The sequence below is a fragment of the Brachionichthys hirsutus genome, chromosome 13 (assembly GCF_040956055.1).
Source record: "Brachionichthys hirsutus isolate HB-005 chromosome 13, CSIRO-AGI_Bhir_v1, whole genome shotgun sequence".
NCBI classification, from domain to species: Eukaryota; Metazoa; Chordata; class Actinopteri; order Lophiiformes; family Brachionichthyidae; genus Brachionichthys; species Brachionichthys hirsutus.
The window spans coordinates 3,889,837-3,917,808 of NC_090909.1; the positions used below are offsets into that span (position 1 = coordinate 3,889,837).

At 46.2% G+C, this 27,972-nt stretch overlaps 1 protein-coding gene across 1 annotated transcript; it reads left to right on the top strand.

Annotated features, from left to right (window-relative positions):
* rapgef5a (Rap guanine nucleotide exchange factor (GEF) 5a) lies at positions 1-27,322 on the top strand. The gene is made up of 26 exons (XM_068747250.1): positions 1-144; positions 6,468-6,518; positions 7,678-7,784; positions 8,154-8,275; positions 8,656-8,833; positions 12,039-12,120; positions 12,212-12,260; positions 12,404-12,477; positions 14,297-14,491; positions 18,261-18,406; positions 19,337-19,437; positions 22,136-22,214; positions 22,320-22,464; positions 23,198-23,289; positions 23,392-23,422; positions 23,552-23,627; positions 23,763-23,912; positions 24,242-24,339; positions 24,862-24,984; positions 25,163-25,341; positions 25,422-25,512; positions 25,593-25,643; positions 25,776-25,863; positions 25,948-26,012; positions 26,793-26,847; positions 27,204-27,322. Exons 1-26 carry the CDS (start codon positions 1-3, stop codon positions 27,320-27,322), a joined length of 2,691 nt encoding a protein of 896 aa, XP_068603351.1.
* The last annotated feature ends 650 nt before the right edge of the window (positions 27,323-27,972 follow it).

The window sequence follows — 27,972 nt, forward strand, 5'->3', positions numbered from 1 at the left end:
ATGGAGGACTCCGAGCCCGCCGAGGACAGCCTGCTCGCGGGCTTACGGTGGCACCGGAGCGCACGGGACCAGGCTCAACTCAAACACAAGATCCGGGATCTGCCAGGGCTGCTCAAGCACGGACTGCACCTGCGGAAGAAGAGCGTGAGTATTTCAGTCCCTCCGTTGACTCTTCGTCCTTCTGGGTTGTTTATTTTATTTTTTATTTTTTATTTTTAAATGTTTGACGAACGGCCAAGGCGGGACAGCTTCATCCTTTCATTTTTCCCCCCGACAGCGCCCTGCTGCGGGGGTGTTTCGTAACGCCGTCACGACTCAGGTGTTGTCATTTTAGTACGAGCGTTCCTGTCGCAGAGTGCGCGCGCGTGCTCGAGCGCGCGAGCTATATTCATAATAAGCAATTTGCTGTTCGACATCACACCTTCACACTCCGGTAGTCAAGGCAACGCTTCCACCCCCCCCCCCCCCCCCCCCCACGCAGATTCGATGTTTAAATGTCTTCCAGCCATCCACTAACTAAAAACAATTTAACAGATCCTCGCGTTCCAAAAGGAGTCAGCAATTAAGGACATTTATTGAAATGGATAATCTAGCATCTCGCCCGACGCAAAGCGCATTTACCTCCACCAGAAGCACCAAGCGTCCCCTATAATTCAATCAAACCTCACCCAAACTGGGACTCGCAGAGCTGTATCCATAATTTAAGGTTACTGTACTTGTAACGGCCAACCGTTTACATCTGGTGGGTCCAGATGTTTGTTTGTCTGCCCCAAACTGCACGTGTTCATCTCAGCCCCCCCGAAAACGTGGATCATATATTCGTCGAGGTCCATTTTATGCAGTGAGAAAATCAGAAAATTTCATGAAAAACAATTTTCTCACATCACTACTAACATTTGCACAGCAGTCGCTCAAAACGTAAAAAAAACAAACAAAAAAACTTGGTGACATGACCTGAAAATGCTCCAGACAGCATTATACACTTACAGCTATTTGAAAACTACAGTAAAGTTACACATTGCTGTAGTTGGGGAGCAAGCGAGTATACAAGACGCTGAATACGTAAGTATTACTGGATAGGCTCTTTGCAATTCTACAGCATTGTGCAAAAGAAAAGAACACTACAGTCACTTATTTAGATTAGAACAAACATAAGAAACTCCCTTTTGGGTGCACAAATGGGAATACTATAACAGTACATATTGTACCTGAACATGGGGAGATCATTCTGGCGCGTCCGGATGCGTCTGTCTGTCTGGCCACATGTCAACGGATATCATCCCTTGCAATGCAGCGAGGAAAGAATCTCTGCTGGGATGTCATCGCATGCTGCATCCATGGCTGCTAGCGCGTAAAGAAAGGTACAAAATTAGCTTGACAGAATTTGATAACTAGTACAACAATTTCCTATATGTGATGAGTCAATCAATGACCGGAAGACTACCGGTATTAGTTTTATTGGGAACGACTATTCAGCGTCCAGAAAGTATAGTTAATTTTGACTGACATGACATAAGCAAATGATAATGTTGTTAAATGGCAGGGAATTTTAGGAAATAATTTGTTCAGAGGAAGGAGAACGTGCTGCTACGATGTGCACAAATAACTCAATGTTGTGGAGGCTGAACTAATAGTTACGAGAATTTTCATTCTGATCTGAGAAAAGCACCAAAGCGAGTGAGAAAAACTGTATTATAAATTGGTCCGGTAGTTTTTGTATAATCCCGCTGGACTAGCCAACCAACAAATTATGCCGTGAACATTATATCACTGTTTTTTAGCATGCCCAAACCAAACGGGGGCCAATTTGTAGATCACCCATCTAGAATTAACCTCATTAGTCCTTTGGTGCCGTTTTTAGTTTTCGCTCTACTAAGCAGTGACCGTGTGTGACATGGCATGCCCTGATGTGGGACGGACATACCTGAACAAGCTGAATTGTCTGCTCACGGTGTCACCTCTGCTCATCTTCATCATCATCAAGAAAAGCACACGTCTGGTTTTGTACGACGGAATCGGAGCGCCGGGGCTCCCGGTCCCGCTGGCTCCAAACGTGCTAAAGATTCTGCCGTGTCAGATATTATTTTAAGTAATGGCTTAAAGGTTTAGATGATCAAGTCTCGCTTGTGGTAACGCATCGATTATGTGTAAATCCTACCTGTAATGAATTTCAGGACGGAGTCTAGTCTGGTTCAGAACCTTGAACACTGGAATGGGATTCCAAGTCTCACTCAAACCAGAGGATATGTTGTGTCACATTTGTGTTCGTGTTAATTTCCTGTGAATACTTTAAGCAAATTGGGAGTCTTCCCCCCCCCTCCTGTCTTCATCTGAGTCGGTGTGTGTGTGTGTGTGTGTGATGAGGCGTGGGTAAGTAGTGTAAAGGTATGGCTGATATTATGCACTTAAATACCCCCCCCCCCCCCCCCCCAAAGATGAGAAAGAGAAACTACTGCGCTTCGTTCCTGCGTTGCACAACAGTCGCGCTCAAAATCGGCAACTCCTTAAAAACACAACATACCTATTCTACATAATGAGCAGCCTCTCTCACGAGACGACGCCTCCGCACACCTTTTGTCATTTGATAATTGCCACGTGATACATTTTCTTTTTTTTTTGTCTTAATATTGCAAAAGTCCTGAACGCGTGACGTAAAGTAGTTTTCCCACGTTACGGCCTTGTGCTTCTCTGATGGTTACCGACGGCTCATGGGGTGAAAATGACTAATTCTGTCAGGCAGAGCCATCTGTCGTCTTCGATTTTGCACGAGCGTCATCTGCTCCTTTGACAATCCTGCTTCAGTGTTCTCTGTTATGTCTTACAATATAATAAAATGATGCTTTTAGCCATAAAATGAGATTACCGCTGCCACGAGAGTTCATAATGTTCCTCCGATCATCAAACGTCTGCAGTTTGCATGCAGAAAAACACAGGCTTGCCTTGCGGTTTTCTTTCTGCCAGCAATAGTTCGCATTATATATGCATTATATACGCAGCACCAGAAGATGAAAGGACAAATGAGAGAGAGAGAGAGACTCGTCTCACGTTAATTTTTGTGTGTGTAAATTTACACACGTCACTAGAACCATTCTCTGGATTCCAACAAACACACGAGTGGAATACATCGGAGCCTTTTGTCTGCAATCTGAAAGGTCTGTTATTATTGAAATCACCTCAAGAAAAGCAGGAATCGGCATTCAGCCTCGTTCAAAGTACGACATGTTTTCCATATACAGTAATATTGATCTAAATGAAAACGTCTACTCTGATATATCAACATGATATCTTCTCATTATATCGATTATAGCTTGATTCAATCATACAATAAGGGGACTCAATGGAGTGCTTACCTCCGCCCGGGCACAACAGCCCCTTCTAATTAAATTATACCCTATAATCCAAATTCCCACAAACTGCGCATCATCAAAGTAGCCACCCTGGAGTTCTTGAAAGAGAAAGATGCCATGCCTTCATCCAGATCCATGCAAAAGTTGATAATAATAATAATAATAATAATAATAATAAGCTTTATTTATATAGCACTTTTTTTAGAAATAAAATTCCCAAAGTTGATGGTTTCTTTCTTTTCGCACGGCCAACCATTCCTGGTTTTAGCTAATTATTACAGTTGCTGCCACTGAACCGTCACCGCTATGATGTCTCCATTTGGACTTTCTTTCGTGACGGGTCAATCGGAGTCGACGGGAGCTCAGTGTGTTTGAGGGGGCCTCGCCGGGCATTCCGCGCCTCAGCTCTTCACTGTGCGCAGCAATCTGAAAGAGTAATTCATTTCTTGCAGATAATGACCCTGCCCTCTGCTGCTCCCACTCCCCCCCCCCCCCCCCCCCTCTGCACACACTCTTTGAAGTCATCACACGGATAAGCGTGTCAGCATGTGCTCTCGCTTTATAGCCCTCATTCATCTAGTCTTTTCTTCCTCTTGTCAGTATCCTCTGGCAGCAATGGACCGAGCGCCATGTGACGTGTCCTGTAAGGAAACCGAGGTGCAGACAATGAAACTTCCTCCAGCGCTGGTGTGTGTGTGTGTGTGTGTGTGTGTAATTGAGTGTGTTTGTAAGAAGAGACGATGGCGGACAAAACAAAGACCTCTTGAGAGATCTGCATTCACCAGACAGGGAGACAAAGAGATGGAGAGACGAGATAGAGCAACCAAGACAAAAGAGGGAGCGATGCAGCGAGAAAGAGATCGGTCGAGTCAGAAACAATTTGTTTTAGTCTGTCTGCTCGGCTGGCTCGTGTGCTCTACTTAACCCCCCCCCGGGTCCAAACAGACTTGAACAAAGAAAGAAGAAAAAATAAATCTCCCATCTTTGGTGATATCTCTTAGGACATTCGCACTGACATTCACAAAACCTTTCCACTCCTTTCCCCCCCAAAAAGTTATTTTAAATTGCCTTGAAATGTGCACAAATCTGTAGAAATGTGTTAATTGAACTTCCTGCCAGCGTCCTTCTGGCGTTCTCATGGATTCCATCGATTTCGCTGCAGCGGACGATTCGTTTTCTTTGTCGATTTAATTCACTCATTACTTTCTGTTTAGCTTAGCTTGTTGTCCGGGTTCTGTACGAATGATGCTAAGCTAACCGACTGCTTGCTGTGGCATAATTTTTAGTACACAGACGGGAGAGTGAATCAACCATTTGCTCTGGATAGGGTGTGTGTGTGTGTGTGTGTGTGTGTGTGTGAACAGTCGCCCACTTGCGTGTGAGACGTCCCAGACAGCGTCACCGCTCTAATGAGGTTCACACATTGCTCTGCAGCTCAAAGCCACCTCCATTTATTGCTCTCCTGCCTCTCGTCATCTTACTTTTTTTTTTCTTATTCCATTTCATGCATTTAAAATGATCTCTCCATCACTGCCTCGTCCCTCTCCCTCCATCTGTCACGCTCGCTTTCCCCTTTCTTCTCATGCATGCTGTTCGTTTGTGTTTATGCAGCTACATCGGTCCTCCACGGTTGCTCGGGTGCTTTTCGCTTGTCCCGTCATTTGGGCTTTCCGTTTCTCGCCGTTTGTCGTAATCTGGTGGTTTGTTAACGCCAGCCGGTGTGTGATGAAGGGAAGGAGCAGTTGCCTCCGCAGGCTTGACTTTCTGTTGAGGTTTGCAGAGAGAATCAAACCCTCGTCTCCGTCGGGGATCGTGCTTCACTGACTGAGCTCCAGTCAGAGTTGCGCTCTTCTCATCCATCTTTCTTTCTGGCAACGTGATTGTCATCCTAATAGGATTCCACTATTTGAATTTTATGGAGGATATTCCGAGCGCATGGCCTGTGCTTGGTATTTTCCATAAGATTATCCAGCGATAATGATGAAGTATTGTATAAGACTAAATGACTTTTGCACCATAGCATTTATTGACAACGCTCAATGGAAAAATATTTTCTCTCATCTCTCTGCTGGGTTGAATTGTTTGGATATTTAAATTCCTGCAGTAACCAGGTTGGATAGGATTAGAAATGAGGCGATAAGAGGGGACAGTGAAGATTAGACGATTTGGAGACAAGGTCAGAGAGACCAGACTTTGATGGTTTGGACGACCCCCTCACGGGACAAGAAGAAAGAAAAAGATGAAGGATCTGCCGCTTATGATTATTCTGGGTCCACCACAGCATCACCATGATCAGGTATTTAGGTATTTCATTAAACCTGCAGGTCCGTTAGAGCATCATTCACCATCTTAGGTCCACAAAAAGCCCAGGGAGTGAACTACTAACTGAATTAGAATCAATATATTGTTATATATTTACTCTCTTTTTAGAGACTTTTCAGTAACTTATTCTGCAGATGTCAAGGTGGCGCAGTGGAATGTAATTGTCCAGTCAATGGATTACAGCCTTTTCCCTGCTCTAAATTATCTATAATATGGGCCAACAAGTCGACCTCTACTTTTCACAGATTTCTCACTGTGGAAATTAAAGGGTGTAAATAAATATCAGTACGAATAATGGCTGAATTCCATTAAAAAAATTGGACAGACACAGATGTGATTGGCTGGAACAACTTCACGATAAAATAATGAGTGATATGGGAGTTAATGTGTCATTTCACAGATTCTTTTTTAATGTTTCAGTTGAATTATAATATTCGTCATAGACAAATCAAGAAAGACTCACAGAACCTGTTGAGAATTATGGCGCAACTCTGAGGATGAGGCTGTGAACTGTCTGTCACTAAATGACATTTGAGCCTAGCAGAGCTGTTTCCACTCTGCTTGATCTAATCCTTGTGTGTGTGTGTGTGTGTGTGTGTGTGTGACTGTACAGTAAAGCGTTAAACGTCACCAGGAAATGTGTGTGTGTTGTGGTTGTTCCCGCTGTTGATTTAACCAAAAAAACCTGACTCACGATTTCTAAATGACAAAACGGTCCTCCTTCCCTGGTCGTGTTTGTTCAGTGTGTTTACTGTGCGTTTCATTGGCTAATAGGTTGTGTGTATTTCCTTTTGACAGCAATCACCTGACACTATCGCCGGACCGAGTACCGGACCCACTGCCCACAAGGTGAGCAAAAACACACACAGGTGATGTCATCCCCCTTGGTGTTTGCTGTGAAGTGAAACTTTTTTGTTTTGCCTCAATACAGATGACGTCGGAGGTGAGATTACACACACGCACATGCACATGCACATGCACACGCACGCATGTTTGCATTCAGCATAAATGAAATCCGGTCTGAGAGACAGACGCAGCAGAAACACCGGATGCATTTCCTTCTTTGTAAATCTCCTACTTTTAAAACCTGTGGTGATTAAATCCGTGTGGCTGCCGCTAGCGTGCCTCTTTCCCACCACTGATGGGCAAGTTTCTGCAGGTAGGAATAGCGTCAGGATCATCTGCTACTGGTGTTCAAAGATTCCCAGGCTCCCACGCCTATTGTTCCAATCCACGGAAGAATCGACTGCGTTCTCTTCTATCCCAGTCACATGGGATGGTGTCTTCTCGAAGAGCAGATACGAGCAAAATCTCCTCCCACACGGCCACCAAAGCAAAGACGGAAAGTCAGGTCTGCGCTTTAGCACGTAAACGGGCGAATGGACGGAACGGAATGAGCATCCCAATGTGAACAGATTTATTAACGTGCGGTCGTAGGGTCGAGTGCAGGATTATAGCAGACATGCGCCGTCAGCGCCTCGTTCCCCGGGGAGCGAGAAAGCGAGTTGTCCTTGTGGAGCGGCTCAGCGGTAGCTGCGTGTCGCCACACAAGCGCTCTGCTCTCCTCGGGCCCCGAGTCCAACCATCTATAGCACAAGGTCTAAATCTCACGCAGCATTTAGGGGGACGTCCAACTCCCTTTATTCTCATATTTAAACGGTGCATAAACTGGTGCATGTGAGGGTCGTGGTAGCCGACCTCCTGATCGTCATCAGAGGATCAAAGTTTTAATTCTGCTTCCTCCGCTTTCCACTGTCCCGTCCGTGCGTCTGCAGTAGCGAAAGCAGCCTTTGCGTGGGTTATTAACCACCATATGATTACTACGCCCTACAAAGTAATATACTGCACCATAGACTTGACACTAGTTTTTTGTTTTGTCAGTAATGCCATCAGAAGATCGCATCGTGCCAGCAGCGTGTGCGTGGAAACTCCTCGTTTTAATGCCAGCGCTTTTCAAACGTAGTTTCGTGTTGACATTTTAAACTAACGACGTCGCCTTGTGTTTCAGTCTTGTTCCCAGAGTTTTCCGTGCGCCGGTCGGACCGTGAGGAACGCGTTCCTCTCTCACGGACCATACCCGGCCAAAGACAAGATCCACCTGGCGAGAATCATTCGGTACGTTTCGTCTGTGTGCAGCGCTAAGTCAACGCGTCTGGCCGAGCGCGTACGCCGATCCTGTTCTCATCGGCTGGTCAGGCTGTCCTTTAGGCTGGGAATGCGTGCGCTGTCACGCAATATAGAATGTAATGCAAATCTATGCTCTTCAAAGTCTTTGCCCTCACATGTGTGAAGACTTACACAAAGACTGAAAGCAGACAGATCGTAGTCAGTGTTTAAGGGTACTAATGAATAATCAATGAGCATTGATTAAAAATAAAAAAAGGCAAGACTTGTGCTGAGGGAAGAAGCGCGTATGTGCGCGTGCCCAGTATTGCAACTCAGTGCGATTTTACGAGTGTGCTGATGATGTGCGTGTTTTAACAGCCGCAGCTATGTCGGCGTGGAGCTGGTGCAGTGGCTGTGTAACCAGTGCGTCTACGTGCGCTGTCGGACGACTGCTGTGCGCGTCTGGCAGGTGCTGCTGGAGCTGGGAATCCTCCTGTCTGGTAAAAAAAACCCGAAAAAAAACACAAACGCGTGTGTAGGATGTACATCAGCAAAAATCTGTAAAGGAATAAACGGTGAACAAGTTCACCAGGTGTTTTACCTCAGAGTAGAATTCCTTCATGATCCTTTTCATCATATGTTAATATAATATACAGTAAATCCTACAAATATGGTCTGTATATAATATTATATATTAGCTATTGAGCTAATTAAAATCAGACACCTAGATTAAACTGTATTGACATTGATGAACTGTTTATTGTGTGCTTACTTTTTTTTTTTATAACTTTATTATTAGTCTAGCGGTCACACATAATAATAATAATAATAATAACCTACTACTTGCATTTACTTTCATGTTTTCCCTCTCTTTCCTCAGTGGACCAGCGGGTGGTGTTTTCAGACTCCAATTCTTACTACCAGTTCAGTTTTGAGGAGTGTGACTCTGCCTCTTGTGAGTTTCAATCCAATGAGGGGGAGTGGCCAGATGCTGTTAGGCTCCTCCTGCAACTGGCCCCATACGTCCAGTTTCGCTCGGGAGGTGGGACCAGCAGTCCGTAAGTGTGAATAGAAATTTGACTTTGCTGCTCGGAAATGGAAATGAGCACAAAACGTCCAATTCAGCCAAATTGTCTTTGTAAAACTGCATTTAGACCGTAATCTGCTGCCACGCTTGACTCGCTGACAGGATACACACATCAGATTAAAAATAAAGCAGACCACCTCGACATGACATTCATCATGCAGCCGTTCACACGGACAACATGTCAGACAATTAGTTGTCTGACATAATTATTCAAGGATGGAGTTCCTTCAAGTCCCAGGTAGAAACATAATCTAATTCAGCATTTATAAATCCTCCCTCTGTGACACACACACACACACACACACACACACACACACACACACACACACAGCGGCATTAGCCAGAGTTCCCTGCTTTGCTGCTTCTGCATGTGGGATTCCTGCTGAGGCTGTCACTGAACTCAATCTGTCACTCAGAGAGGGAGGGAGAGAGAGAGAGAGAGAGAGAGAGAGAGAGGGTGGGGGGTGCATGGGTCAGGGTGAACATCAACACATTCATACACGTTCACTTCAAAGGGTTTTTACAGATGCCAGTGGAGAGGCACAGCAGCAAGGGGAATTGAATGCTATATTAATCTGTGCCATCCTACATGTGCTCCTACTGTACGCTCCCCGCCGGTTACTCGTCTATATATACATTACAGAGGAGATCTGGGGGAGGCACTCGGCTGCAGCGCCTCTGTCGCGCCGTTTCTCCTCAGGCATCATCTCTGTCACTCTCTCCGTGACACATCGCTCGGCGGTCTCTTATTTCTCGTTGATGGAAAGGAGAAAAGCGTAGTTGTAGCCGTGCCGGGGAAAACGCCCGATGTTCCATCACAGGCTTCTTCTTGGAGACTTGAGGGTGGATTAGCATGCATTAAAAAGGAGAGGGCTCGCCTTATGTTGCCAGTGACGTGCATCAAAAGCACATCTGCATGTGTTGTCAGTTGTGTCTGACCTTGACGCTCGTCACGCATCATCACGCTGTCTTTTTCCTGTAGTTGAATGAGTTCAGCATCATTGATCCTGATGGCTCTATAAATTATTCCGTCTTGATGCAAATTCATTATTTGTGAAGCCTAAGAACGACATGGTACTAATTGAATGGGTTTATGTCCTCAGTAATGTGTGTGGCAGACGTTTCTCAGTGCCCGCCTTTAATCAGTTTGCGTCAACACTACCAGCAGGATGTAAAAGGGGTTGCTGTGTGTGAACAATAATATTTACTTACGGGTACATTGGGGTCATTTAAGCTGACTAGTCCATTGTTCACGACGGCGCTCTCCAGAAATAGTAATTTCATGAGCTAGATTTGAACAAGAACGCTGCATCAAGCAGGTTTTAATATTCCCTATTAATCAAATAAACCCCGCAGGTTACACAAATAACATTTCTGTCCTGTTAGTCTTCAGCTTCAATGCAAAAGCTGGAAAAGCGCTCTTGTTTTCTCTATTCCATCCTCCGCGTGATGGGTAGACATGCTAATATAGTCCATTTTTAGATCTGTGGAAGAAATGCATTAAAGTTTAATGGTGAAGAGATGTCCTTCACGCCGGTGGCGCCGCAGAGGTTGTCGTTTTTTTGTTCATTTAAAGTTCAGACTATGTCTACGTTTTGCTTTGAGGATGTTTTTATTTTCTCACTATATGTGTTTTGATGTGTCTTTTCCATGTACCTGTATGACACATCCCACATTATAAAGTGAATTCTATTCAGCGCGTTATATACTTTATATACATACAGTCAACACTAACCCCAATAATAAACTTTCCAGTTCTACTGCTTTTGAAATACATCGTTCTTTGCATATCAAAGCACAGGAGGTGCGAAATTGCTTGGAGCTAAAATATGACACCATGTCTTTGGAGGAGGAAATATTCTTGCTGGAATCGTGTCTACTGTGGTCCAAAAAGCCAAAGACAAACACACTTCTACCAGAGAAACATTTGTCTAGAGAGGAGCTCAACCGGTTTCTGGTTTTGGCAAAGACCACATTCTCCTTCTCCACAAATCCACAATGTGGGGCACAAGCATTTCGATTTGTTTCTTTTTATAGCATGACCACATGTGCACACAGTAGCCAGGTTTATGCGTTTTCCTTTATTGTTATTTTTCTCGCTCCCACACACATCTGATTAGCATGCCCTATAGACGGACATCATTTAATCAAGCCGCTACGACTGCTTGCTAGTTCCTCCAGCAGGTGCAAATATCAGCCATTTTATTTGAAAGCAGGAAAACCCAAACGTCAAATTGCTTTTGTTTCTAACCATTCCAAGCACATGGAGAATGCAATCTTCCACCAAACCGAATCACCTTCAGGTCATGCTACGGTTCGTCTCATCTCTCCGTTAGTTTCTTCTCTGTCTGCATCCAGGGCTGCATCTATCCAACCTTTATTCCCTCATCAAATCACACACACACTGTTACTGCTGTCACTGGGATCTGCTGATGAAAATCTATTTTGTGTTTTTCTGTTGTGAAGGTGAGAAAGACTTGTAAAATAACATACATTATTATGTTAGGAGCCCTCTAGTGTTTGCTGACACACAAACTGGTATTATTACTGTGGAAAAATAGCATATTTACCCAAAAACAACCGCTTGGCAATGCAGCAAACACACACACATGCACGCGGAAATGCACATAAAGGTGTTCACAGATAAACTCATGCTTGAAACAAATCCTAGACATTCATACATCTATCTGCGCTCTGAAAACATGAACATGAAAGGGGCTGCTTTCCTGCAGAAGACACAGCCCAGCTAACATCAATGGAAGGGTGTGGCTGCTAGATATATAAAATAAAACCACTTGAAAGGGCGAAGAGGGTGCACAGATGGATGTCCGTTATAAAGGAAGGAAAAGAAACCGTGCACATACAACGCTTCACAACATAAAATGCTCACACTCGCACTCCCCTGCTGCGCAGTTACCATAGGCAGGGCTGTATTTATGTGTTATGGTTGTGTTTGCAGACGATCCTTTCACTCTAAAATACCGGAAAATAATGAAAATCCCCATCACAAGCTTTCTGTTTGTTTCTTCTTATAAATGCTGAAAGTGTACGAGAACGTGCAGCTGAGAAGCGTTCACAGCGTGTAGTTCCTCTCCCGGGCAACCAGGGGGCGATATAGAGGAACATAGTAACATTGGTAAATAAAACTCTGTATATTGTGTGTGTGTGTGTCCTAGGTCAGAGGAGGACTCTGAAGGAAACAGGGATATCTGCAGTGAGATTCTCCAGATGAAAGCTCTTGAGAGACTCACCTCGACGGTCAGTTTTGGCATGTGTGCCCTAAAGATGGTGAACCATCCAGCAAGATGCATTTTTATTGTGTCTTACTTTGAACCCTTCTCTTCAAAAGGTACAAAGTGAGTTGGCAGCTGCTCTCGCCCGAAAGACTCGCAAAGCCTGTAAGTGTGTGTGCGCGTGTGTGTGTGTGTGTGTGCGTTCTCGAGAAGTCATTTCTATTCGGTCGTCTTTAGACGACCAGAATGTCATGCAAATGAATGCAAAGCGTTATCACTAGTGACTCAGCTCTGTGATTCGGTTGCAGTATCGGAGCGGGACTCTGAGACGGCAGAGACGAGCCAACAGGAACCTGGAACACCAAGCGAGGAGAGCAGCCCGGTAAGGAACATCTTCCGCTTCAACTCAGTCATGGAAATGTCGTCCTATTTTGCCCCGAATTCTGATCCTTCAGACACAACCCAAGGCTCAAATTAGTCTTGGTTTGAGTAGTAATACAACAGGCCTTTTTTGTGGCTGCTGTTCTCTTTTAAAGGTCACCGAGTTCATGTATTTACCCCCCCAAAAGCCAGCTGGATGCGGTCAGGGTAGAGTGCATTGGGGGGCAGTTTACTCTCTTGTCCTGTGTCTGTGCAGTGGAAACATCTTTTTCTTCATCAATTATTCATTCTGAGAGATGGAAAGGAGGAAAACGAGAAAAAAAGCACTATATTTAAACAGTTACGCATTCTATGCTCTGTGGACCAGTGGTAGACATGCTCTGGGTTGTAGCTCTGTATTTAAAATAAATACTTCTTATCCCCCCCCCAAAGCCACTGGATGCAGCTTTGGAGGCACAGTATTGTAGTATTTTGGTAATTTTAGAGGCCTGAAGTAGTATTTCATTGGTGTATGGATTTCACAGTGTATATATAAAAATAGTTGAATCAAGGCATTGAACATTTGTCCAGTTTGCTGTCTTGTAACTTGGAGTCTAGAATCTGTTTCCTGCAGGTTTCTGCTCATCACTGACATAAAACACAACCACGGAATAAAAAAAAGAACTTGAGAGAGAGAACAGCCGCGCAAAGCGAACGCTCGGATACAGACCAGTCTGTGCGACAGGAAGCAGCAGCAGGCTAACAGGAAACGGCGCTGGGACGGGGGGGACGGATGGGGGGGGGGGGGGCTTCTGATGTAATGCTGATGTGGATGAGGCTTTGCTCACAGATAAGAATTATCATTGAGGCAAGTTTTCCTAGAAAACAAAACGAAGCTTGGGAATATGCTGCAATGTTATTAGTGTGTGTGTGTGTGTGTGTGTGTGTGTTTGTGTCCCCCTTTGCTACAACATGGTACCGTGGGATAGTTGAGCTCACAACCAGCTTTAAGCCAAGTGAAATACCCCTCTCTCCTGTCCCTGGGACAACAAACAGACCCGGCTGCCCACCACTGGTGATAAACATCAAACTGCAGCCCCCTAGGGAACACACACACACACACACACACACACACACATGAGCTTTCACGCCGCATACGAACCGAACCAGTGTTCACTTGCAAGCGAACCGAGACCCACATTTGCTTGTTTGATCCGCACCAGAGCTTGGATGAGTTTTCACACCTGCCCAAACGAAGCGGGCCATCCGAGGAAACAAACTCTGGTCCGTTTAAAGCGATTTTTGCTTCGGTGGTACTTTACTTTTTTTTCTTTATTACTTCTTTCTTCACTCATTCCTGGACAGTCTCACTTCCATAAGGACGATTGACGATCTATGAATCCCCATAAATCATGAAACTGTGGGAGGGAGGAGTCACTCGAACGCCAGCACACACACTTCCCACACAGATGCACACTCCCGCCCACTTACACTAGTAATCACACACACTCATTCTTTCTCTGCCAGATTGTCTGATCCAGAGCAGTCAGACTCAGACAAAGAGAGACGTGGAAGAGGTGACGGGACCTCCAGGCTGGAATCGATAGAAGGAACGAGCGATAAAGAGATTTCTGTTTCATCTCATTCTCCCCACATGGACATAAAGGGACAACTGAAACTCGCTATTTCATGCTCCAGCGTCATGCCCAGACTGCGCTCGTTGGCCTTTGTCCTGAAACACTGATCTTTCCTGACCTCCATCCCTCAAACTCATCTTGAGAGCTTCCATCATGTCCTGGGACTGCGGCTTGAGATATATATTTGTGCCTCCTGCGCTGCAGCTGGGTGGAGTGTGTGCTTTGCGTGGCGGTGGCGGCGGAGGAGGCGGCGGAGGAGGAGGAGGAGGAGGAATGGTGACATGCGGCCGTGAGGAACTGACAAGCCGCCTGGGGCTGGAGGCCGTCCAGCGGCTGGCCAAGGACGGTTGCCGGCTGCTGCAGAACCACAACTACCGGCTCCCTGACAGGATCCAGGCGGTGAGTGGAGAGCGGGATTAAGATTTAAATAATGTAAAGTCATTAAAACCACGCAGAACATTCCAAAGAAGTGACGACACTGTGGACTTGTTTCACCGTGTAATCTGCAGGGAGATATCGTATGGTTGGTACGAGTCGAGTGGCGACGGACATCATCACGCGGTCGATGCCGTTACCGCTCTCGTCACGTTTAAGCACGCGCGCGTCGGTTACTCGTAATCCGGGTGAGCGGTGGTGCAAGTAAACCTGCAGGACACATTAAATGGATGCACATTTATCACACGCGGAAGCTTGAGCATCATCTGATAACACAAGGGCGTGGACGAACGGAAGTGTTTGAAGACATGGCGTTTCACACCCGTTTGTTTTTAGGAGCTTTGTAATCATTATGTCAGAGCTTAGTTGTGCGTCTGCGTGCGTTCACACGCTGCCGGTGCTGCGGCGGGCTGAGTAAGTGTGGACACGTCATGGGTTGGCGTCGGTGAATCACAGCAGTGCATAATCTCGTCAGCTCACCTGAGGGCAGGAAGCGCAGAGGGTGATCTTTATCCCACATCGGAGACGTGCGTTTGCTCCCGAGAGACCGACTCGGGCCATTTCTAGAGTCTGTAGGATTTCCTGATATCAAAAGTTAGAACAAGTATTTTTTATCGGCACTACGAATGTGTGAAGCTTTAATTCTGACTTCCACACACACACATGACACGCTGTACATGTCAACTCGTGCAGAAAGCCGTCAAGTCTGGTTTTCAAGTATCTGTGGAAATTCAATAGTTTTCTCCAGAGTCAGCTCTGATTGTCAGAAAAATGATTGATAGCCTTTTCTTACAAGCTGGTTTCTGACACCACAGGTCAGTTTCACAGTCTTATTTATGAATCTAATCAAATAAATTTTAATAATTCAACTGAATTCTGGGAAAATCTTCAACGTAAAATCTACTTTAAGACATTTACAGGCGATTTAGGGAGGGTGATGATGAATGAATGAAATACTTGCATGGTTGAGATGAAACCAAGAGGAGGAAGAGCAGAATGAATGACATCAGGAGGATGGACATCATCTTATCGTCATCGTATTTATTATAACTTTACACTTGATCTATTATGCTATGATTTTAGCTCCAGTGTGGGCCGTTTCTCTGGTGATGTAACTTTAGTCCACGCTGTGAGATGTGCAACCTGCACGGGGGCTTGTACAAGGCTACAGCGTGCATGATGCATGCATATACACGTGCACACTCTCCATGCTACTTTCTGGTTGCACTGTTTGCGTGTGTGGCTGCCTGTGTCTCCGCTGCTGACCTAAATACTCCGTTTTCATATCCTTATCCATTATTTCCAGGAATTGGGCCTGGCGCTGCGACGTCACAGATATGACCGGGTCGCCATCAGCACAGACACAAACTCACACACTATGATTAATTGTATGTTGTTCCTTTAGGCCTCTTGGGAAGCCGAACGAAAGCAGGACGCACACACACACACACACACATACAGGAAGCTCGTGTGTGTGTGTGTGTGTGTGAAAACAGACTGACCGAGAGAGCAAAGGAAAATCACACAAATCCTGATTTCATAAGAGACCAAATATATATTGTTGTCGTTTTCTTTCTTCTTATGCACAAATATTACTTGTTTTATTTGTGTGTGTGTGTGTGGGGTGGGGGGGGGGAGCGAGAGCTTGTTGTTTGTACAGTTACGACTCAGTTGGGACCGCAGCAAGTGCACGTATCGGCCCGCTAGTAACTCTAAAACCTCTAGAGCTTAAAGTCTGACCGCCAGAGGAGGAACCTGACTTGAGTGAGGAAAGGGAAAGCGGGTGAAGAGGGATGGGTGGAGGCAGGGTGGAAGCGCAGACGGATGAATCGAAGGAAGGGATGGTACGAAGTGGAAGGAAAGGGCTGAGGCACCTGCCAGCAGGGGTTAAGTGACTGTCCCGGGAACTCGGGTTTCGAGCGTTGCACTTGCGTGGAGTCGCTGTCAGCAGTTTGATCATCCTGGAATAACTGCCCCGCCCCCATCTACGGCCTCGGATGAGCGCTTTAAAATAACATGCGTCTGCATTTATTGGCAGTTTTATGAGAGGAAGAGAGCTTGCTAACCTCTTTTTTTTGATTCACAGATCTGTGGTGCTGTAATTTCCAGCTGACTCAAACGCACCTTCACGTATAACATGTACTGTATACGAATAGACCTGGAATAGAAGTGACATATTCTAACTTATTTCTCTTTCTCTCAAGCCCTGCCCGTTTTATTTCTCACTGTCTCTCACGTTTATTCCCGGTCTGTCGCCTTTCATCTTGCTTTTTTTTTTTCCCCCGGTTCCTTCTCTCCTTCCGTGTTGCGTAATATTCCCTCCTCTCCCGTTGCTTAAGTCCGGGCTCTGTTTGTTTTTGCTTTTCATGGATTGCATTCTTTCTCAGGCTACATCCATGTTGTTCTTGTGTGCACATTTAGTTATATCTGCACAGGGGGGCCCCTGGGAGATGTGTTTTTGTCTTCAGATGTTTGATCGTGTGTGTTTGTGTGCGATAATAATGCTGCCTCCTCCTTCCCTCACTCTTGGCTCAGTTTCCTGGGCTTCTGTGTGAAGAGTGTGAGGGGTGTGTTATCTAAAAGATCAGTTTGCTACCGTATCAGGAACATTTCCGTATGATGTCTACATAATCTCCTTTTTTGTTTTTACTGTATTTACGGGGCTTGCTGATAAAGTTGATGGTACAGACAGACAAGAAAGGACAGAAGAGTTCCTCTCCTGTGATAAAGCCCGTGTTCGTATTCTTGTTTCTGGTGGTTTTAACAGCGCGCCTCTTTTACACCGTTTAGCCACCGGGCCCGTTATCCTAGCGTCACGCTGGGTGCGGTCAGGCTTCCTGCCCAAAATGTAATTTAGTGTTGAATCTTTTAACATCAGCCGTCTCTGCCTTATTTATCAGCTTTGGGCATTTCTTTCTTGTTGTTGGAAGGACGTTTGATAAAAATGGCAGTGGGATATAGTCACTGGTAAATCTGTCATCATTCATGTATTTTATTTGGTTTAATGTGTATTAAATTAAATAGTGTTTTTAATGCCTTATGCGTATGTTATTCATGTTGAAAGGAGCACATGTTTAGCCTTCTATCCAATTAAGTTGCCACAAAACATTAAATTACCTTTTTCAAACAGCGATCTTCAGAAGTTCTAGTTACCTTCCAGAAGTTGCATTTACTTTTATCCTTTTGAAAAGGATATTAAGGTGACCTTCTCGTCCTCTACACCAAATTGGAGGCTCCACCCCTGAAATAAAACTAGAGTAAGTTTAAGTAAATTTGTGTGTGTGTTAAAGGTAGAATACAGAAGAGGTTACTCCTTTTGTCGATGCCCGATCCCTCTGGCTTGCTGTAGAGAGGAGACACTTTGCTACTCCTTCTCTCCTGCTCCTGTTCTCTCCCTTTAATCTCTTCCTCCTCCTCTCATTGCTCTGTCTTTGCCTCAGGCGGTCCCGTATTGTGCTCTTTCTGTGCACCTGGAGCTCTGCCGGGTTACGCTGTCTGTGCCGTGCTTTTATTTTGGGAGCAACCGATCATTTCAAGTGCCAGCCTGCTTTGCTGGTCTCCCCCCCCCCCCCCCCCCTTTGTTATTTATGACAGCAACATTTCTCCAGAAGGCAGGAAGGAAGGTGATACTTCCCTTTGATGATGGGATAATCCGTTTAAATCACCATCCAGCAGGTTTGTCCTTGCCTCACTTTATAACTGTTCTTCCTCTCTCTCTCTCTCTCTCTCTCAGGAGGCAGTGGGGAGGGTTTGCCTGAAGGAGAGAGGACGGGATGTGTTGGTGTTGCGAAGGGTGGCCTCATCGGTGACGTCGCCATCAGACCGGCCCTCACCTACATCGTCAGGGGGCGGGTCCAGAGAGGAGGATTGCGACAAGAGGTCAGCCCCGCCTCTTCCTGGATGAAAGCCATTCAAAACATCCCGTCTCACTGAAAAGCATATAATCATTATACTCCTCCCTCTCTTTACGTGTTTTACTTGGAAACCCCAAGTTGCAACAACACGCTCTTAAACATACGTGTGTGTGTGTGTGTGTTTCTAAGATAATGTATGCTTTAGCCTCGAGCAGAGTGCATAAAGAGGAGAATGGCTGTTTTGTTTTCAGCTGAAACGGGAGCAAAGATGACACCAAGACCGTTTTTCTCTTGCAAATCAATGTGGGGATTTAGGATGATATTCATGTGCGTAATCGCTTTAAAGTACGTTCCCACAAATGCCAGTTGCTTCTGTGCAGTGTGTTTGTGTGTATTTGAGCCAGCCCGTGCCAAGACCTAAGGCACAATGCTGGGAGTGTCGGTGACGAGCAGGTTAAGTGGGTACTGTGTGTGTGTGTGTGTGTGTGTGTGTGTATACACACAGCACTTGGCATCTTCACCAGCAATCAGTTGGATCTCTGCACTTCTGTCGGAGCTGTCAGGGAGAGCGTTTTGATCCCTGGAGCTCGTACCTGACGGGGAGAGATGGCAAGAGATGTCTCAGGACAGCACCCTCCCCGGGCACGCGATGCCTCGGGCTCCCGCTGCTCCTCCGGAAGTGTTGAGATGTGAAGATGACCACCGAGCTAGCCACGCTCGCGAAGGCAGAGGAGGATATAGCTGATGGGGACGATAGCGATGGGGACAGGAACGACTTTGGAGACGGCTGCAGTTCTGAAATCTGTACATTTGACGTCCCCTCTTTTCGCTACATTGATGACGATGTGGAAGAAGATAAAGAGGAAGCGAGAGGGGGGGGATTACGGAATGGAATTGCTCGCAGTTGGTGCTCAATTTGTAGTGAGGACGGCCGTTGCGACTCTTCGTCTTACAGGTACGTGGTGGTGTCGGGGACGCCGCTCAAGATTCTGGAGCATCTGCTGAGTGACCTGCGGTTGGACGAGCAAAGAGGGACGCCAGAGAGCAGGGAGAGCGGTGAGTTTGTGAGCGCGGTGCAGAGGTGAACGCGCGTCGTGCACAGGGATGCGAGCGGGCAGCTGTCGGCACAATCCAGCCGCAACGGCACAAAAACACGGCTGGGATGTTCGTCTCTGCTGTTTGGCCAACGGTGGTTTTTAAGCAGCACTCCGCCCACTTAGGAATTTCACTTCTAGCTCCACGCAAGTTCCGACGCAGCCCGAGCTTGGCCGTGCCCCATCTCTTTGATTCCTTTCAGTGGGTTTAAACCCGGGAGGTGCGCACGTTCTGTCTGCGTGGCGGCACTCGTTGCGGCTCCGCCTGTAAGCATGAGGAACATTCAAGAGTTGAAATGTTCAAATGAGTTTGTGAGACAATTACAAGGAAGCGTTGCTGCTGCAAACTTCTTCATTGTTAAACTGACGTCTCGGTTTTACCGTTCAGTCCGTCACCACTGGGCTCTACTGAGCAGTTTTAGGTTTCTATCCTTGCTATAAATATAATAATGTATTAAAAGTAATTACCACAGTGTCACCGCTGAGCCGGGATCCATTCGATATTACTCGTCCCACACACCGAGATCTACGTCCCGACCTGCATCTTATAAGACTAGCCCTTCACGCTTGTTCCCCGCGAACACAAGGCGCCTTTATTCGACTCCTCAGCACCGCCGGTTCCCGGCGGTCCACGGGGAGCCGTCTCACTGAATTGCAGGAAGCGATAGAAGAACGGGTGAGAAATAAATGTCGGGAAGGGAAAGAGAGGGGGGAGAACTGTGATGATCTTTGTAGAGGAAGGCCCTTTGATATTTATTCATTCGAAAAGGGAGGAGGGGGGCGCGTTCCTATCGGCGTAAGAGGCAGTAAAACAGGGATGCAGTTGAAGTGTGCCTCTGTGTGCATCCTCCGGTCTGTGTGTTTAATAAGCATGAGTTTGTGTGGAGGCCCCCTGGGGGGGGGGGGGGTGCCGAGCATCACTGCGCTGTCGCATTGGGCTTAGCAGTGCGGCGTGTTGAACAGGCTCCAACATGCTTCCACACAGCGAGAGCGATTACCCCGACATATCTGCAAAACGCACACGCACAGAAAAACAACCCTCGCAAAAAACGCAGCGGCAGGTAACGGCGATTAGTTCAGCACACACACTTTTACTCCTTTTCTTTCCATCGCTCTCTCTCAAAACAGACAGAGTCCCCAAGGTCAGAACCGAACGAGTTACACATCAGGGTGGTCTGCATGGGTTTTCATGTTTGACTTGGCAAAAGGCATATATATGTTGAAAATGAAAATGGATATTAATCATCGCAGAGAGCCAAAAGAGGGGCGTGGGAGACGGAAGGTGGAGAAGCTCCACCCACAAATCTAAAATGTCTCATGAAGGAGTGGAAAGTGAACGTGAGCTCAGTCTGACCTGAACTTCTCAGAAATGGACGGAAATGGAATTTCTGAAAAGAAGACGGATAATCAAGTATCAGCTCCATCTGCTCTCTGCCAGACAGAACCTTATTTGGGTCGTGCATTTTGTCGGGGAAACAGTTTGACACCGCCAACAATAGCTCATTACCCATTTGCCACGAGGGCTGTTTATATTCAGTTCTTACCCATTAAACACCTGCTGAGTCACACACACACACACACACACACACACACACACACACACACACACACTTGCTGTCTCACTGGTGCATTAGGCAGCTCCACTCAGATTAATTTCATTTTGTGAGGCTGTAAAGAATATTACGCAGGAGCAAGACAAAGCTTGTGGCCTTTTTGTGTTGTAAATGTTTGCTTCTTCTACAAAATATGGCTTGAAATCTTAATATGAGGCAGCAAATAATTTCCAAACATAAGCAGCAATGGGAGTGTTTATTTGGAAATAAGAATATATACCTACATAGAATTATTAGGTTTGATGTATTCGCGGAAGAAAGTGTTCAAGCTGAAACTCCCACTGTGCAACCAAACCCAAAGAAGATGTCTAATCCAGACATCAGTCTTCAAAATGCTGAACAGATTAAACGGAATATTCCCACCTTGTTGCATCGCATTGTGCAAAAGACACGGTTGTTTCAATTTGCTGGAATGATGCCTTAGACATGCCACCTATTTAAGGTAATAAGTAATACTAATACTCCTTCTCTGTCGCTGCTAAATGACCGGTGCTCATTTCTTATTTTACATTTTACATGTCTCTTTTGTGCTTTTAATTTTCAAAGTTTTCTTTTAGAGAGCACGTTGAAGCCAAAGAGTATGCAGTGAGGGCGGTGAGACTGAACAGCACAGTGGTCTATGAATGCAAAAGAATGACCCCCCCCCCCCCCCCCCCCCCCCCCCCGAAAAGAAAGCTATAAAGCTACATGGAGCTACGGGGATACGTAGAGTTAGTTATAATTCTCTGCGGGTTCATCACTTCCTATCTTTTTACCGTTTCAGGCAGACATTTGATCCGTTGCTCACGCAAAGGTATCACTCCTTTAAAGCTACTTGGGGAGCTTTAAAATAGAAAATGAGAAGGATAAGTCTCTGAGTTGAGGATTTAAAGCCCATTTGCAGTGTTTTGTAAAGAGGGCACCATTCCTACATAAAGTAGAGCGAAGGAGTCAGTGATCAAGGGAGGAACGAATAAAGAAATCGCACACTTTAATTCCATTAATAAAAACTTCAGTCTGCCCCCACAACCGTTGGCAGTGAATGAGGCTATGTTTCCTGTGTTTCAGAAATGCTCCTGGATGACTTCCTGGTGACCTACTTGGTATTCATGTCCACCAATGACCTCTGTCAGGCTCTGCTTGGGCAATATCCTTACTGGGAAACACAACCACACACACACACACACGAGCACGCACACACACACTATTTCAGCGTCCACGCTGTCATCATTGTCTCCTTGACCACTGGAACCTATAGCAGTGCCCGCTGCAGGGGCCAGGAGGAGAGCAAAGACGCCCTTTTCAGGAAGCGGAAGGTCCTGCAGCTCGTATCCCATTGGAGCAGGCTCTACAAGGACTTCCTGAAAGAAGAGGAGCACGTCAGGAGCTTCATGAAGGTACGGCACCTCTCACGTTTATCGCCTCAAAATGTCTCCCACTCACTGAATGGAGCTATTTGGATTGTTACATTGTTCCTTGTGACGAATGCTGCCCGATCCGTCGTGTTCCTGCGGTATTTTGCCTCGGTGGCGTGAATTGGATTTCAAATCCCAGTGTCGGTTGCAACACGGTGTGCGAGAATCGGAGCAACACAATCCCGTTTGTTCTCAGCCACATCCAATCTCACACGCCTGAGGGCTCCGACGCGCTGTGCCGGGTTGCTGTGGAAACCGAACTGCGAGGGTTGGCGTGGGTATGATCTCATACGGAGTGCATAACCCAGGTGATAGTTGCCTAGTAACATGAAGATTGGAATGGAGATTGGGGGGGGGGGGGGGGTTATTGTGGGTTGCAGTTGCTAAAAATGCTAAAATGTGCTTGTCTTGCAAGTCGTTACCATCGGCGACGGCTGAGCATCGATGCCACATAATTATTTTCCGCCGTGCGTCTTGTGACGGTTGAAGGAAATGTAAGGAATTTGTCTTACTGTGAGTCTAAATATGGACTTTTTGCTTCACCTGCCAACGGGACTGCCGAGGTAAAATGGGCTTCCCCTCGTCCCAAAATAAAATAACAATTAATTAATACACATTCTCCCTCAGCATCCAAAGAGAAAAGACTTCCTGCAACAAGTTACCAGTCCTTCCGAGCAGTCTTTCCACGAGCTTGTTTTGTCTTTCCCTCTGTCAGACACTGTATCGGTGCGTTCTAGAAGATCTCTACGAGTTTCCCACGTTGGAGAAAGACCTGAAGGAGTTCCAGAAGCTTCTGCGCCGCAGACAGTACGTGTGTCTGACTCTGCATCACCTGCCGCTATGGGTGGATGTTATTTTCCATGCTTACCTGTAATTCTCCCTAAAGTTTTGCTTGTTTCTGTCGCACAGCACTGTGGATGACTGCCCTCCAAATCAGAAGGTGAGGAAGAGACAGGGTGGGGGGGGGGGAGTCAATAAGGCAGTCATATTGTTGGATTTTTTTCATATTATAAATGATAAAAAAAAGAGAACCTGGTAAATATTAGCCTCCTCGCCTTCTTTTTCTCAGAGTAAACAAATGTATCAGCAGTTGAGTTTGAGAGAAAACTGTTTGCAGCTTCGTTCAGCAGCTGAGACCAGAGAGGGTGAGTAACAGACACGTGCGCGTGTGCACGTTTACACACAGATCTTTCATTAAATGAAAAACAAAACGTTCTACAAGCGTGCATCATTTGTCTCTGCTCGAGTTCGTGACGGCGACTTCCCCCTGCGTCTTCCAGTCATTTGCTGCGTGTACGTCAGCGCCGACTCCTACCTGAGCGTCCACACAAACCCCTCGCTGGAGGCCCACGAGCTGCTGAGGATCGTGGGCCAGAAAATGGACCGGGCAGAAGAAGGCATGGTGCTGGCCGTGGTGTCGCACACGGGAGGTACGCAAAGACACACACAGAAGTGCATGCGTGATGCACGATCGAGACATTCGAGCTGTAACCGATGGGCCTCATCAGCAGCAATCCGCTCCCATATGTTTGTTACATTCAACCATCATGGTCACGCGTGACCGAAGCTCATGCGCTTGGATTTATCACACAATTTCTTGCCCCAGGTTACTTTTACAAGGGGCATTTCCATCTATTCAGTGGTAGAAGTGACAAAGTGGATCTTTCATTGTGTGGCTTGCTTTCGGTTCATTGTTTGGGGTTGGATCTAAATGATTTCCGTTGTGTGTGTGTGTGTGTGTGTGTGTTTGTGTTGACAGAGCGGAGGGTGTTGCAGCCCAGCGACTGTGTGTATTCAGAGTCTCTGACCCCGCAGGGAAAACTCGTGGCCTGTCGGCGGGACCTCACTGAGATCTTGGTATGGCTCCACTCTTCATGAACGCTCCATCCAGTTTCTTACAATAATATAGAATAAAGATTGCCACAATTACTTTGTTGTGAGTTTTCTCTCGGGAGAGAGTGTTTGCAATTCCGTTGTTTCAGACAGTGGAGCTCCAAAATGGGAATGCTTTTCACATTTCGCTGTATTTTTATGTTTATGCTGTATTCAGCGTGATTGTGTGCCAACTTTAACTTCAGTGTCCGCCTCTCAAAGGCAGAATTGATAACCTGTAACCAGAGTTGCACAGAACAATTGCGTGTCAGGGTTGACCACTCCCCTCTCAGCTTTCACATCATTCCACTGCCGTCGCCCTGGGATATATAGTTTCTGCTGAATGCTGTGTTTTTTGACCCTTCATTGTTCGGTCGCTGATTGTGGAGGCGAGGCATTGTTGCTACTCTAGCTCATTTAGAGATGGCCCTGTTACTTTTGAAAGACAATCCCCGGAGAGCGTGTTCAGTTTATTTGCAGGTAATTTACTTTTCTCTGTGTGCGCAGCCTCCGTTAACAGACAGTGCCGAGCTCAGCAGGAGGCCGGTGCGGCTCTTGGGGATTAACACCTGGGATGTGGCAGCTGCTCTCACACACTTGGACTGGACCCTCTTCAAATCCATCCATGAGGTACAGACACACACACACACTGTCTCTGTCGGTTTTATATGTTTGGCTGTTACTTTTAATTAGTTAAAGGCAAAATGAGCAAAAGAAAGAGCTTTGAGTATTTACGAATAGACATACAGTCGTCCTATAGAGATAAAATAATAACGAGTAGCTCCCTCTCGCCTCCTCCGACGTGCAGCAGGAGCTGGTGTACTACACCCTCAGCCGTGCTCCCGGCACGGGCCACACGGCGGCGCTCTCGGTCCTGCTGCAGCGCTGCAACGAGGTCCAGCAGTGGGTCATGTCCGAAGTACTCATGTGTGTGTCGCTCAACAAACGAGTCCAGCTGCTGAAGAAGTTCATCAAGATTGCAGCTCAGTAAGAACACGCGTGCACGCACACACACACACACACACACACTCGAATGATGTCAATAATCAGCGCTATTGATTTTACAGTTGTAAAGCCCAAAGAAACCTGAACTCTGCGTTCGCCATCATCATGGGGCTGAACACAGCGGCCGTCAGCAGGCTCAACCAGACGTGGGAGGTGAGCGCGCCCGTCGTTCTGTTTTCTGTGTTGCAGACGCTTCTATTAAATCAAATTCTGACCAAACGCCTCCATTTCAGAAATGTCCGGGGAAATTCAAGAAACTTTTCTCGGAGTTGGAGCTCATCACGGTGAGATTTACGCAACAGGCTCAGAGATGGATGCAGAAAAATCTATTTTGATTTGAATTTCAAACCTTCAGCTGTTTCCTCCTTCTTGTTTGCTCTGTTTTCTCTCTCTCTCTTTCCTTCGTCTTTCTTCAGGATCCGTCTCTGAACCACAAAGCCTACAGGGAAGCCTTCAAGAGGATGAAACCTCCCAAGATACCTTTTATGCCTCTTCTCCTTAAAGGTTTGGCCTCCTCGAACATTTAGAGCCATGCTTTATGGTTTTTTTGTTGAGTGAGCCTTTGATTCTCTCGTCTCCTGCGCTTAGATATCACCTTTATCCACGAGGGAAATAAGACCTTCCATGACAACCTGGTCAATTTTGAAAAGCTGGTGAGTAGAGTCAATTTTCTAAATGTCCCACCGGCCTCATTTATGGATATTGTAATTTAACTACGTTCCTATAGAGCTGCCTTGTAAGGTCGAACCAGTGAGAACAAGGACACTTTGACAGGTAGACGGAAGGAGCTGGCAGCCTGAGCCGGCTGTACCTGCTGAGCATGGCTGCTCCCATCATGCATTTGATCTACAGTGATGAATCACAGCAGCATGTCATCAAAAAAAAAAACAATTCTTCATTTACAAGCTGGTAAAAATAAGACAAGCATCAGTCTTGATAAGGTCCTGGTGGGTGAGGTGAAAAGCCTCTGCTTCAGAAATGTCGCTACTCCTCCCTAGGATTACACAGTAATCAGTGTATTTGTAAGTATTTATGCAAATATGTTTTACTGCAGGATGGCCTCTCTGCAGCTAAAATTCAGTGTTTCCTTCAGTAACAAGATAAAGAAAAGAAACAACCCGTTTCAGGAGTTAGAAATAAAGTCTTTGGGTAGAAATTAAGAGGAGAGTCGAGGCGAGCCGTCTGATTTATTGCTTCAGTTAATTGACTTTATTTGCATAAGTGAAATTCAATGCAGCCCAGCCTCAGTCCATTAAGTGGCACGTTTACAGCTCTGTTATCAATAATGAGAAACAACTGCTCGGCGACGACTGAGGTAGCAGGATTGTAGACGGGGTCATGCTGCAGGTATTTTTTAGTGTATTGGAGCAGTAAGATGCTGTCGGAGGTTTGAAATCTTCAACGTTAAATCATGTCTTCTCCTCAACCGACAGCACATGATTGCAGACACGGTGAGAATGATCCGCCACTGCCAAAGCGACCAGCCAGGTAAAGCCTTCTCCGTGAATTCAGGATGTGAAATGGCCCGGACTTCACAAAATGTCCAACGTCTTAGTGGCAGGAGCTCCTCTGGCTCCGGCTTTGTGACATTAATGTTAATGTTGGATGAAAGAACGCTGCGGGACCCATTCATTTTGAGGATTCTATCGCCCTCTGCAGCTGCGTTAGGGCACTGCAGTCATATCTGAGTCCTTGGCCAGTTTCTAAGCAACCATTTCTCATAGTTTTACTGTGTCTGAGTCTGTGTTGGAAACAGACACGTGTCAATGAATGTGGACGTTTTTGAGTCCAGCCTGAAGCTTTTCTGTGCGACTAATGCACCCGTTCTCTGTCCCGTCTCGTAGGGAACGAGGTAATCGGCGCCGACAGTGCCGAGGTGAGGGCGAGCGTTCACTACCTGCAAATTATAGACAATCAGCAGACGCTTTTCGAGTTGTCGCACAAACTGGAGCCACGCTCTTAAACGGACACACACGCGTACCTTTATAGACCCGCACAGTGACCCGCACTGGATTTGGTGCAGGTGCGACACAGAGGACGATTTTGTACAGCAAAATGTCACGCCCCTGCACCTTCACTGCAACACAGTCACAGCACCAGCGGCGGCGCTAAGGGGGACATCGAGGTGCCGTATGTTCTCACACCCTACCAAGACAAAGAATCGCCTGTTAGTTAAAGGCTTTGACACCAAATGTGTTTCTAACGGATTTATAAATCCATCCGTGCTCGGTGAACGCTCTGAAGGAGCAGACTCTGCGCACCAAGGTGGACATTTGCCAAACTGAGCGTAGAAGAGCCTGTGAGTAGTTTGTACAGGTATCTGTTGGACTGAATATGTTTTTGTACTTGTGATGATGAACCTTTGGTTATTTATGAGCCTGTTCAACAGGCAGAATGTGTCTTTTTATTTGTGTCAAAAGTGTTTTTCTTTGTTCTCCTCGGACTCGAGAGCCTCTCGTCCGTAGAGGAGTTAGATCCGTTTATAATCTGCCCTGTCGATGGCTCCAAATGACTTGGGTCTGCATTTGACACGCCTGCCTCGTGGTTCATGTACAGGATACATGCCATAGTTAGATTTTATTTTTATTTTTTGGGGGGTTATTGCGTGGTACT